The sequence below is a fragment of the Ovis aries genome, chromosome 22 (assembly GCF_016772045.2).
Source record: "Ovis aries strain OAR_USU_Benz2616 breed Rambouillet chromosome 22, ARS-UI_Ramb_v3.0, whole genome shotgun sequence".
Taxonomy (NCBI): domain Eukaryota; kingdom Metazoa; phylum Chordata; class Mammalia; order Artiodactyla; family Bovidae; genus Ovis; species Ovis aries.
The window spans coordinates 10,428,313-10,442,660 of record NC_056075.1 but is presented as its reverse complement, the minus strand read 5'-3'; the positions used below and the strand labels follow the sequence as shown (position 1 = coordinate 10,442,660).

The following is a 14,348-nucleotide window of genomic DNA, read 5'->3' as shown; positions in this document are numbered from 1 at the left end:
TCATTGGAAAAGACTCGGATGCTGGGAGGGATTGGGGGCGGGAGGAGAAGGCGACGACAGAGGATGAGATGGCTGGATGGCGTCACGGACTTGATGGACATGAGTCTGAGTGAACTCCGGGAGTTGGTGATGGACAGGGAGGCCTGGCGTGCTGCAATTCATGGGGTCGGAAAGAGTCGGACACGACTGAGCGGCTGAACTGAACTGAACTGAACTGAACCTCTCTGAACGTTCTATCTCCAAATACAGTCACATTCTAAAGCATTGTGGGTTTATGACTTCAACATACAATTTCTGGGGGGACACAACTATGCCCATAACAAGTACATACCAGGTGCCAGGCGCTGAATCCAAACAGTAGCATCAAACACTGAAGAACATTCTCAGTATTCTGAAATGACCTATATGGGGAAAGAAGGTAAAAACGGGTGGATATATGTTCATGTGTTAATATAATAGTATAACTGATACAAGACAGAAACCAACGCAATGTTGTAAGCCGACTATACTCCAATAAAAGGTGTAATTGGTTCTTTTTTCTACAGAAGCACCAGTCTGAAAAGAAATGAACCATCTTTGCCTTTGATAGAAATGAACTATCTTCTCCTTTGGAGGTAAGGAGGTGGCAAATGGGGTTCTGGAATGGATTAATTTTCAAACAAGTGAGTTGCACCGCCTGCTGGAAACGAGCTCTGCCAGAGGAAGCTCTTCCAGGGAACATCTATGGTTGCACCCACCCACATACGCTCACACTCACACTCAGGAGAATCTCCAGGGTGACTCACATGGGTTCTGCCTCAGTCAGCCCAGCCCTCGGGGGTGCGGCCGCATGTCTGATGACTCCTCTTTCAGACACAGAGACTCTCCAGGCAGGGCAAGTCACAGGTTTGCTGCCTTCAGCTCTGGGACGAGGTTCTCCCGGCAAATCTGGCTAGTTGGGTTTGCATCCAGCAATAAGAAAACCACACGCCCTTTAAGGGCAACTTTTGCAAAATTCGTTTCAGGCCTGACATTTTACATCTCCTTGCAAGGGAATAAAAACGCCAAAAATGCCCCACTCCTTTAGGAGACATAATCTTTTTAATGAAAAATGAGTTGTCTAATTTGCTATTCAGAAGGGATATAATAGGCTCCAAATGGTCATAGTAGCTCTTTCTGTTCTCTCCAGAAAGCTAAGAAGCTAAAAGTTCTGGGCTTTCAGTTGAGCCCTTTCTATCTCTAGACACCATTTCAAGGCCATAGTTTTTTCATCAGATGTTTCTCATCTCACATCCTGTGATCTCTTCCTCTTTGGTTTCTACTCTGAGGATATTCATTTCTCAGTTCTGCCCAGTCCTAACAGTTATTTTTACTTGAATAAGTTATATAATGTTTTCCTGTGATCAAGTATGTCAGGATCACACTGTCCTTAAATTCTAAGATGTTGAGGACAGCATCACTCCGGGGAAAGTGGGTTGTTTGTGGAGCCAGGTTCACAGAGGTCATTTGCCCTTAGCTGACAGAGACTATGGTCTCAAGTCTCGTGCTTTGAGCAGGCAAAGATCTGCTTCCGGGGTCTGGAAACAACTTTCCAAGCCCATAAGTTGTCATAGGCAGAAACAAGCCACTGAGCTGCCCACAGTGAATGAGAACTGGAGTAAAAGCTGGCTGCCATGATACCTGTATAAGGGAGCAGACGAAAGGAGGAGGAATGTCCTTTCATCTAAGCACAGAGTGTAGGGAGTATTCCTTCAAGGATTACAGAAGTCCTGGCACTGAACAGTGGAAGCTTGTACATGCAGACAAGAGCATTTAGGATACCATGCCAGGAGGAAGGTAAATTTCGGGAAAGCTGTGGTTGACAGGCAAGACTTTAAAAAGAGAAATTAGATCAGGTTAGCTTGCCTTCCTTTCTTCTCCTTCTTTTGGGCTAAATTTTCTTCATAATGTTTCCACTCTCAAGGTTTTCCTACCAATTCAACTTAACACACTCCATCATTTCCTCTTTCCTTCTATCTTTCCATTATCTTTCAATCCAGGTAAACACTTTTATTATCCAGGTCCCAGTCACAAACCCCATTCTAAGCCCATTGTATTCATAATACCCTATTCAGTTTAAACATTTTTCTTCCTATTCCCTGTGCCTTGGTTTATATAGACATTTTAATTACAAATGTTCTTTCCAAATGATTGTATTTCTTCTTTTTGGTTGAGAATTATCAGGATTTCCTATGCCTCATTCTTCTCCCTGTCACCCCACTGACTTCCACAGAAATAGGTTTTATGCTTCCATCTGAGCCTTTTTTTATTCCTCTCTCAAGTGTCTCTGCTCTTACTCCTCTAAATCAAGTTCATGAATCACAGGTTATCTCAGGCCCTCTGACACCTGACCCCTGGATAGTAGCTCAGGCCCTGGTCTCCTACACTAAAATTGACGGCAGACTCTAAGCCAGGATTCCCTGGCACTGAAAATCACAGGATGGACTCAACTTTGTCTGCAGCTGTATTTCTTCTCACACTCTTCTTGACCACCCACAGGGAGAATCTGCAGAAACAGATGGCCTGTCCTAGAGATCACCTGGTACTCAGAATTTGTTTGGAACTGCATTTTACAGGGGAAAAAAAATAGTGAAACATCTGAAGCTCTAAAAACTCATGCAGAGGTCTCTCAAAATACCAGACAGTATAACTTTTAAAAACTATGAATGACTATGTTGTACACCTGAAACTTACATAATACTGTACATCAACTATACATCCAAAAAATAAGCTTAAAATCAGACATGTTGTTTGCAGCACAATTTATTATGTGGTCATAGTATCCAGGCACACTAATAGGTACTGACAACTCCACTGTAATCTCTTTTAAGACAAAGCAACCCAAAAATAAAGCGTCAAAATGTGCAAAAGTAATAAATATCAAACTCTCTGATCTAAAATGTATAAATATAAAATATCAGTCATTTCTGGAAACATCTTAAGAAAATCTGGCAACCACGGGTCCATGGTAAGCGTCTGGCGTGGAGGGTGCTAATCTGCAGAACGTATCACCTCAGATCCAGCACGATTATCTTTATGTCTTTCACCAGCACATGTCTGCAGACCTAGGAAAGAAAGACTGGCTTTAGCTCATAATGTTTAACATGATTCTCTCTAGAGGAGGAGTATGAATTTCCTGATTTTAAAATGTTCCTAATTTTGAAAAATATTTCCACTCAGAACAAACCTGACCATATCTCCTCACTTTCAACAGCAAGAAAATATTTACAGAAGGCGCCAAGTAGCTTTCATGTTAAATAAATCCTAACTTCAAAATCATGTTTCTCTGATGTCTCAGACAGGGAACAGCCAAGCAAACAGAAAGAGATGTATTCAGATAATATTACTCTGGAGTTATACGAAGCTCATCAAAAAACGGGACTACGGTTTTCATTGAACTGCTATGAAAAACTAATTTGGTTGTATCAAGCAGTAATAATTCAAGACACATTTAATCTCATTTTCTTTAATAACTGCTTGCTTTGGGGGACTCCAAAGAAAACTATGATTGTTTAAATATATATAGACACACATATATACCATGATGGGAAGGAAACTTTATATATGTAATTAACTCTGCTACAGAAATACTCTTTCCTTTGTCAATAAAATAATAATGACAAGACATCAGAAGGAAATACAAAGACTTTGATTAAGTTTGTGAGATAAGGAAATTCTAAACCAAGCAATAAAGGGTTTTATCCTATATCATACTGCTACTATTTCTCTCTTAAAAAACAGAGGCTTCTTTGTTTTATAACTGGAGATTTATACCTCTTAATCTTCATCTATTTCACCCTGCAAACCCCCTACCCTCTGTCAAGCACCCATTTGTTCTCTGTATCTATTACTCTGTTTTATTTCTGTTTTTCAGATTCCACATGTAAGTGAAACCATATGGTATTTCTCTTTCTCTGTATGGTTTATTCCACTCAGCATAATACCCTATAGTTCATCCATGTTGTTGCAAATGACAGATCTTATTTTTTTATGGCTGAATAATATTTCACTGTGTGCATATGTGTGTGTGTGTGTGTGTGTGTGTGTGTGTGTGTGTGTGTGTGTGTACATACACAATGCCACATCTTTTTAAGCCACAGGGGGGTAACATACAGCATAAGGAATATAGTCAATAATATTGTAATAACTTAGTATGGGGACAGATGGTACTAGACTTACTGTGGTGATCATTTCATAAAGTATGAAAATGTTACTAAATTGTACAACTGAAACTAACATATTACATCAGCTATATTTCAATTTTCAATTTTTTAAAAAAGGAAGGGGTGAAAAGTAAATACTGTGCACAGAAAATAATCAGCATTGTCTATCTACTCACACTGAACAGCCTGGGGTCCTTGGTGTGTGGATGAAAGCCCTTCTTTTTACAAGCGGAAACCTCAACCATGCCAGCGTCAGTGAGCCTGAAGATGCCGGTGCTAAATTTTAGGGAAAAAAGGTACAAAAATTAAGGATCATCTGGGATTTGCAGATGTTTTATTTGAACGGCACATGCATACATATTCCTCTAATGGAATGGAGAAAGAAGCTACAAACTATAAACTTTACAGTTTTTTTTAAATCAATATTGTGCTGGTGGCCTAGAGGAAGACCGGAGGTACCAGTGCTAATGCCAAGCGCCCGAAGGACAGTAACGGGGCAGTGGGACACCTCAGAGGAAAAGCCAAGACCCCATGGGAGAAATTACAAGTGACGGATATCTCTATCCTCTATCTATCGTGTATGCCGTCATACATAAAATGACCGGCACACTCATTTTACCGCACTTCACTTACAGCCCTTTAATGATATTACGTTTTTTACAAATTGAAGGGTTGTGGCAATCTTTCATTAAGCACGTCTACCGGAGCCATTTTCCCAACAGCATCTGCTCACTTCAAATCTCTCTGTCACATTTTGGTAATTCTCACAATACTTCAAATTTTCTTGTTATTGTATTTGTTACGGAAAAGCATGATCAGTGATCTTTGCTGTTACTTCTCTGACTTGGTGAAGACTTAGATGATGGCATTTATGAGTAATATGTTTTTTTAAAATGTAAGGTCTGTACAGTGTTCAGACATAATGCTATCGCACGCTTAACAGGCTACAGTGTGAACCAAAGTTTTATGTGCACTGGGAAACCAAAACATTCATGTGACTTGCGGTAGCTGCTTTATCCTGGTGGTCTGGGACTGCATCTGCAGTATTTCTAAGGTATAACTGATATTTATACAGTCACAGCAAATATGTATTGAGTGCTGGCTATAGTTCCAGGCACCATGCTAAGCCCTTTACATAAACTATCATCTCGGTTCACCCTCATATTAATCTGTGATGGGCAGGTATCAGGGATCTGACAAGACGGAGGCTCACAGTGGTCGCTAATCAAGCTGGGATTCCATGGCTGACTCCTCTGCCCATAACTGTGCTGCAATAATCATCGTCCCCAAGATTTAAGACTTTGGAGATAATTAAACGAAATCTGGACATTTTCTTTCTTTCTTTTTTTATTGGCCACACTGTGTGGGAAGAGGATCTTAGTTCCCTGACTAGGGATCGAACTCATGCCCCCACGAATGGAAGTGTGGAGTCCCAACCACTGGGCCACCAGGGAATTCCCTGAGCTGGACATCTTCTCACAAAAGAAATCATACAACAGAACCAGGATCCCAAATGGCAAACTGAAACATCTGGTTTATCCACTTCAAGGTCACATTAAGTAAAGAAAGAATTCTATGGTAATTCTACCATGGAAAAGACCTTAAAAAGCAAAAGACCGCAGAGCTACACATATTTGGAAGCCAGCAGAAGCCGATCTCTCTTCCCTAAGGGCACGGTGTACGGCTTATCCAAGGGCTTCAGCCTGGTGTGTGGGCACCCCTGAACCCAGCAGCCCCAGACGAAGCCTTACTTACACCCTCTTGAGTTCCACTTACTCTTTATGCTTTGGTGAACAGACGATGGCAATGGCCTCTGGCAACATGAGCTGATAGGAACAGTGAGTGTGGAGATCAACACTGGATAAGAATGCAGTCTGGGTTGGATGTGTCTATAAAAAGAAAAGAGGACAATCTTACTGAACAAGCAACCGATAAGTCTTAACCAAAACCAGAGCCCATTCCAAGAAAAAACTCTAGCTATTTGCTTTATCTTTTTTACCACCACTAATCAAATAAGGATTTTGAAAAATGTCATACTGAAATAATCCTTCCCTTCATACATCTATGGAATAACTATGACTTTGAAAAGAGACTCTTGGGAATGTTTATATACTTTCTGCTTATTGGGAAAGATAAAACTGGAGATTTGCCAGAGGCTTTAAACAGATCCTCAATTAATCATTGCAACTCATCTGGGAGATACTTATTATTAATATCTCAGTTTTATGTATAAAGATCCTGAGGCTCCTTTAAGTAACTTGTCTGCAAGGAACAGAAGATACTGCAAGATACTGCAAGATACCTAAGATATGAAACTGTGGACTCAGAAGGAAAATTCTTGCTAAATATATCCCACTAAGCTGGTGTCCTTTCATGGATCTCCACCCCCTACAATAAGAGAAAGGAATTCTCAGAGCTGTTGAAGATGTTTGGTGCTCATCTTGGATGATGAGAGGAAAGGGGAGATTATAAATTAAAAGAACTATCTTCTGGGTTTTGGAAGTGTTTATGAGAGGCAAATCAGAAGTCTATATTTGACTATGAAAAATACATGCACTCATAATGATTTTCAAATTCACAATAAACTCCAACCACTTTCGAAAAGGAATGTGACCACTTAAATCATGAATCCAAGGTCGTATTCATGCTGGGTCCTGGCTTCCTCACTTACTAGTTGTAAGCAAAAAACTTAAAAAATTCTTTAACATCCTTATACCTATGTCATCAGTTGTAAAATAATGATAATAATAATTTTCTTAATGGGATTACTATGAAAATTAAGTGAGACAACCAATGTAAAATTCATAGAACAGTGCCCAGTACACAGAAAGCTGTCAAAATCATTAGCTGTTATGATTGATGTTATTGCCGTTACTGTTATTTTAATATTGTTATTAAATACTTCTCTATAAAGCAAGCAAAATAAAAGGTAGTTCTTTCTCAGTCTTTGGTGAGACGACCTGTTCCTACCCCAGGCCCAGTGTGAGACTGGATGGAAAAATGTTCACCAAATAGGGAAAAAAAGGATAGTAAAAGTACCGTATCATCACCAATAACAATTGCTTCAATATTCTGGGTCCCTAGAAGAAAATGTGTTGAGAAATTCACTGACATACGAAGTCCATTATTATGTCCCCATTTTATGGAAGAAAAGCTGATGCTGAGATTGCTTAAATCACTTGCCAACATTCCTACAGTGAATTCTTAGCAGAGCTGATATTTAAATTCATGTCTTTCGATTTGTAAGCCCTGTCCTGCTTCTATGGTGGCTTGGTAAATGTTGGAACACAAATTTTTGGTCCCACTCTGTGGCTATATAAGCAACGGCACAAATATCTGTGGCCTGTAGAGGAGGTCTTTATACAGTGGAGTGTATGGTCCCTGTTTGACAAGTACAAACATTGTTTACAAGAAACATTTTCAGAAATTTTCTTAATCTACTTTAGACCCACAGCCAGTGGAAAAGGAATATTAATAATTGTCTAATCACATTAGACGGAAAGTGAAAGAAAGCGAAGTCACTTCAGTTGTGTCCGACTCTTTGTGACCCAATGGTCAGTAGCCTACCAGGCTCCTCAGTCCATGGGATTTTCCAGGCAAGAATACTGGAGTGGGTTGCCATTTCCTTCTCCAGGGGATCTTCCCGACCCAGGGATTGAACCCAGGTCTCCAGCACTGCAGACAGACGCTTTACCCTCTGAGCCACCAGGGAAGCCCAGGCCTGTATTAGACTACAGGAAATCATTAAGACAAGCCAACCTGACTTCCAAAAGTTTCTCTTTTAACTTGGAATGGTAGGAAAAAAGCATATTTATAATAGCCCTCTCCAAATCCAGATTTGACATATTTAGACACTGCCTCACATTGAAGAAAATGCTTTAATATGATGACATTTATTACACCTGGAAAAATGAAAAATAATACATTATTTCAATTAAGCTGAAATTCCTCCAGGAGGAAAAAAGCCTTACACACACACACACACACACACACACACACACACACACACACACACACACACACACACACACCAACAACAACCTAAAACCCAAAAGGTCGAACATACATGGATCCACCCCAGGGTGAGGAGATCGTGTTGATCCTGAACACCGAATAATTCTTCTACATTCTCCACGTCACAGTAGTCTGGGCCTGCAGACTGCTTTGGCACTATTAAGTGGGTAATAGTAAATTCATTATGTGTCTGAAAAACGAAGAGCAAAGAGAATAATAAACACCTGAGAGGGAAAAAAAAAAGAAAGCCTGAGTAGGAAGTGTAATGTTTTAATAAGACTAGAAAGCACCCACCACTTACATCCTCCTCCCAACCCACATCACAATTCAAAAACAAAGGCCCAGACCTGAAAACGGACCATTTACCAAAAACATTGAGAGTCAATTGTTTGGCGCTTGAAACCCATTTTCACAACAGAACAATGTATCATAAATAGGAATCAGTATCCTGGGCTGATCCCAGGAAGTTTAGATAGTAAGTAAAACGCTGCATTAGAACTGCCATAGAAAAATCAGAATAAGATAACAGCAGGTTTCTCTGGAAGGGGAGATGGTCATTAAATAAGTCTGTGGTTTTATTGAAGGACAATTTCTAATGGTTTGTGAAGGTTGATGGTCTTTCTTATTATTTAATTTCACCTGAAGACTCAAGACTTTCTTTTACTATTGCGGGGTAGGATTCACAGGGATTTTCCACAGTTAAGACACTGTTTTGGATAGGCAGTTAGATAAAGGGGAAAGAAAAAAATCTTTTATCCCTTTGTTGTTGTTCAGTCATTAAATCACGTCGGACGCTTTGCGACCCCATGGACTGTGGCACGCCAGGCCTTCCTATCCTTCACTATCTCTCACAGTTTGCTCAAACTCATGTCCATTGAGTCAGCGATGCCAACCAACATCTCACCCTCTGTGACTCCCTTCCCCTCCTTTATCCTCTCAGGTAAAAGATAAAGAGTTGAAAGGAAGAGGGTTGTAGTGATAGGATCCTCAGATAAGAGATGTTTGTGCAGTGAGGAGCTATCCCTCCTTTGACAGCACCATCCTGTCTCTGCTCTCAGGATGCTTCTGCAAACTGGGCACTATTCCTGTGACCTTGATTATAACACTTCCCTCCACCCCAGCCCCTCCTTTCATGGCTAACTTTATGTATTCTAAATATATATAATGTAAATATTACCTTTCAAGGGAAGCCCCCTTTTTTTTTTAATTTAAAAAATCATTTATTCATTTTAATTTGGCTGCACTGGGTCTTAGTTGCTGCATGTGGGATCTAGCTCCTGGTCCAGGGATAGAAGCCAGGCAGAGTCTTAGCCACTGGACCACCATACACCTTCCCAGGATACCCTACACTTCCACTGAGAGCACCCAGCTCCATTTATAATTAGTCATCTGTCTGGTTCTTTATAAGCATCATACAGGTATCATGAGGCAAGACTGTGGCTGTTGCAGGCTTCTGAATGCCAACATCTAGAGCAGGGCCTGTGAATATTTGTTTGATGAAGGGATGGATGTAGAATGAATGGATCAATCAAACTAAGCACAACATGTGGTCTTGGGGAAGACACAGCCATAGCATACTGCCTCCCTGCAGGGCAAAGAAGGTGGCTGTGGGGAGGAAACGACAGGTTATTCTGTGCTTATCTTCTCTGCCTCCTCTGCCTGGAGGAAACCATGATGACGCAACACTGGAATACAGTAGGAGAATGTGTGTTGAATGAAAGTGAAGTCAAGTCGCTCAGTCGTGTCTGACTCTTAACGACCCCATGGACTGCAGCCTCCCAGGCTCCTCCTTCCATGGGATTTTCCAGGCAAGAGTACTGGAGTGGGTTGCCATTTTCTTCTCCAGGGGATCTTCCTGACTCAGGGATTGAACCCGGGTCTCCCGCATTGCAGGCAGACGCTTTACCCTCTAGGCCACCAGGGAATGAAACATATCATTAAATAACAGTCCTCAAGTAAATGTTTAGGAATGAAAATGTGCCTGGATTCAGAAATATAAACTGATACCCCAAAGAGAGTATATTTTTCTTGAAGTAGAAAAATATACGCTTCTTCTCTCTTTTATCTCCTTCTAGTTTGACATTGTCTTTCATCACTTATTTCTGATAAAATCTTCCATACTTAAATATGACCGGTGCTATGTGATTGCGGTTTGCTGAAACCACTGCTTTAAAGAAAACAACACCACCCTAGCTTTATTCATCACATACCTGAAAAAGGGTGGCAAGATTATCACTTACAAGCAAGTTGAGTTAATTATAGGAATACATCCAAAACTAACAATTGCAAGGGAAATCTGATTTAGAAAACTAGACAGTTCTGGAAATCTGAAAACCCCCCTTTTTCTAAACAAAGACTTAATTTACAGTGTGATTAGTTCTTTACAACAAACTTTATAGCCTCCCTGAGATTTGTGATCTATTTTCTAAAAGGATAATTCCATTAATGACAGTATTTTTATCACATTAATCTATATACAGGTAATTTCATAATGACACTGAGGATGTTTTTGTTCTGCTCAACTCATCACAAGAAAGCCAGTTTTACTGACAGTATCCTGTGCAGAGAAGACATGAAACACAGTCCATACCAGCTTCCCACAGAGTATTCCACAGGTTTCTATTCCTCTCACTGTATTGGATTCTGCCAGCAGCAGAAATCTGTGGCAAAGATCTCTTGATAAAACGACGCATCTCAGTCCTTCAACCACGAAATCTAAGAAACAGAAAAGGGAGAAAAAGCTAAAAAAACACACCTTACATCCCATCCCTCAAGTGACTACAGATAAATATAAATTCTAAAAATGAAATTATCTGGTGCTCCCCTCCCTGCATTTTGTTTTAAAACTTATCAAAGTGAACAGTGACCAGAAGGAAGGTAGAATTGCCCTTTGCATACAGATCGTGTGTAAGTGGGAAGGTGCAAGCGCTTTTCCATCGTGGGGTCTTAGATCCACTGTTCACATGCGTGCGTGCTGTTTTCACTTGGCACAAAGCGCAGAAGCTGCAGACAACACGTCTCCTGTTCTGTAAGCCTTAGGATACTCTTTTTCGTGTTTGCCGTGTGTTGCTTCTATCTTATGGGAGTTGGTCGTCATTAAGTGATAGCACCATGTTTTCAGCAATAACTAGCAGTAGAGTAATTTACAGCATGACTGCATATCGTAAGTCTTTCCAAACAAAAAGAAAGACAAACTCCATCTGACAGTGTTTGCTGGGAAATTTTCCCACTTGGTTTGGGAAACCTGCCAGCACTGATGTAACAGTCCCAAGCAGCACTAATTCTTGGCAGAGACACATAATCCATTGGGAGGTTAAACACCCATGTGTGTGGGGCCTCCTGGGCCAGGGAAATGCTAAATATTTACATTTAATGACTGAGCAAAGTTCTGGACAAACAAGTTTGCCAGCATCTTCTTTCTTCTCCAGTGTTAAGTGTTTACCTTTTAGGATGTATGTGTTTCTTGATTAAAATACATGAATGAAAAAAATGCTCAGAATTTTTCTCTTCTAAAATATCTGTACCATGATCAAATATAATCTTGTTTATTATGCAGTCTCTGCTCTGCTGCTGCTGCTGCTAAGTCGCTTCAGTCATGTCCGACTCTGCGACCCCAGAGACAGCAGCCCAACAGGCTCCCCTGTCCCTGGGATTCTCCAGGCAAGAACACGAGTGGGTTGCCATTTCCTTCTCCAAGGCATGGAAGTGAAAAGTGAAAGTGAAGTCGTTCAGTCGTGTCTGATTCTTCGCAACCCCGTGGACTGCAGCCTACCAGGCTCCTCCGCCCATGGGATTTTCCAGGCAAGAGTACTGGAGTGGGGTGCCACTGCCTTCTCTGAGTCTCTGCTCTATCAGGGGGCAAATCACATTTCCTGAATGTTAAGGTTACATATAGCAAAACGCAGATGACACAGTCATTCATACCACATAATACAGGGGAACTACTACGGCTCATGATAAAATGAGTAGACCCTGCCCAAATGTCACAGAAATACGGTTCCATAGTGAACAGACTTGTGGACACAGTGAGGGGAAGGAGAGGATGGAACAAATTAAGTCAGTAGCATTGAAACATATACATCACCATATATAAAATTAGATAGCCAGTGGAAATTTGCTGTATGACCCACAGAGCTCAAATCTGGTGCTCTGTGACAACCAAGAGGGGTGGGATGGGGTGGGAGGTGGGAAGAGGGGCTCAAGAAGGGGGGACATATGTATACCGATGGCTGATTCGTTGATGTATGGCAGAAACCAACACAATATTGTAAAGCAGTTATCCTCCAACTAAAAATAAATAAATTAAAAAAAAATGAAAAACAAACAAACCAAAAAAGAGGTGATTGCATGTCTTGTGGGCGTGTATCACTTACTCTGAACAGCACTTAGAGTGGCAGCTGGCTTTAAGGCCCTGTTGACGGGAGGTGAGTGGCCAGCATAACTGGTTGCGTCACTTTTATTAGACTGATCTACAAGTACATTCAGCAAGGAATTGTTCTGGTGTGCGGAAAAGCAGGACAAAGCACTGCCATCGATCTGCTCTGACAGTGCCGGCGTTTCCTGGCTTCGCAGCTGACTCCGGGCTAATTCCTGACTCCGGGCTAATTCCTGCTTCTTGAGCTGATCTTCAAAAATCGAAAACTGCTCTGACTCCAGCTGCTGCTGGCGCATCTGGGCGATCCTCTTCCTTTCCGCCTCAATCAACCTCTGATGCTCCAGTTTTTTGAGGATTTCAGCTTTGTATTTGTTCTAGAAAATGTGGTTGCCACAGGAAAAGGTTAGTTTCCAGGCCAAAAAAGCAGATGCTTTCAATCTCCCAGGAGACACAGCTATATATTCCCACATGCCTACAGGGACACTCCTGAGACCACCAGAGAAATATATAACATAGTGGCTGCTGCTGCTGCTGCTAAGTCGCTTCAGTCATGTCCGACTCTGTGCGACCCCACAGACAACAGCCCACCAGGCTCCGCCATCCCTGGGATTCTCCAGGCAAGAACACTGGAGTGGGTTGCCATTGCCTTCTCCAATGCATGAAAACGAAAAGTGAAAGTGAGGTTGCTCAGTCATGTCCAACTCTTTGCGACCCCATGGACTGTAGCCTACCAGGCTTTTCCGTCCATGGGATTTTCCAGGCAAGAGTACTGGAGTGGGAACATAGTGGCAAAAGCCCCTTAATCCGATTTCAGGAGCAGTTTGGAGTCCATTCATATTTTACCAGAGATGAGCCAGGATAATCAAGTTCCCTCCATCCTCCTGTGTTTTTAAATACTAGAAAATCAAAGCCAGGACTGTCTGCATAGCCTGGCTGATCAGACCATTTCACAGAAGGGTCATATTACCCTAGACTGCACTGTCCAGTATAGTAGCTACTAGCCACATGTGACTATTGAAATTTAATTAAAATAAAATGAAATCCGAAATTCAATCCCCCAGTCTCCCTAGCCATGTGTTAAGCACCCAGGTTAGTGGCTCCCCTATGAGACAGCGCCAGAGAGAACACTGTCATCATCATCCGAAGCTCTTAGGGACAGTACCACCCTTGAACCCTTTTGCATTGGACTCTTGAAGTCATAGTGCTGGGACTTAATGGAGAAGGGGGTATCCCTAAAAAGTGGTTCTCAGAATGGGGTCATCATCTCTATCAGAACAAACTAATAGGAACTTTGTTAAAAATGATGATTCCCAAACTCCCCAGCCTTAACAAAAATATCTAGGGTCAGAGAATTAATCTTTAAGAAGCTTCCCAAATAATTCTGTTGAAAACTAAACTTTGGGAGCTACTAGGAGGCAGGAGCGAGGTGGGGGACACAGTTTAAAGCAGTACTTTATGTTCACGAATCCCCTGGGTCCTGTTACAGGGCAGACTGGCATTCAGCAGGTCTGGGGAGGGGCCAGAGAATGTGCATTCTACCAGACTGCAGGTGATGTGAGTGTTGCCTGCAGCAAAGGCTTACTGCCATGTCCATGTCTCCCAGACATAAAGGCTGCCACGCTACCCCCCCAAATATTTCTACTTGTCATATACTTGGGATCCTATTGTGGACTATCCTTAGTGTCACTAACAGCAGACCACAACTGCTGACGCTGTTCCTCCCAGAGAGCAGAGGGGACTAGCGTTCACACCGCTGAGTAGGGAGGGGAACGCAACAG

General features: G+C 41.7%; 1 protein-coding gene across 11 annotated transcripts in view; it reads right to left on the bottom strand.

The window, feature by feature from the left end:
* Window positions 1-2,763: 2,763 nt before the first annotated feature.
* Window positions 2,764-14,348, bottom strand: part of STAMBPL1 (STAM binding protein like 1) — a 51,121-nt gene continuing 39,536 nt past the window's right edge. For 10 of the 11 annotated variants that reach the window (XM_042239095.2, XM_027960215.3, XM_042239091.2 and 7 more), the window contains 6 exons: window positions 12,569-12,944; window positions 10,786-10,910; window positions 8,248-8,385; window positions 5,958-6,070; window positions 4,358-4,457; window positions 2,764-3,083 (listed from right to left, as the gene is read on the bottom strand). In XM_042239095.2, coding sequence (XP_042095029.1) covers window positions 3,027-3,083; window positions 4,358-4,457; window positions 5,958-6,070; window positions 8,248-8,385; window positions 10,786-10,910; window positions 12,569-12,944 — 909 coding nt within the window. In that variant the 3' untranslated portion in view covers window positions 2,764-3,026. The other variant, XM_060404931.1, reaches the window with a different exon arrangement.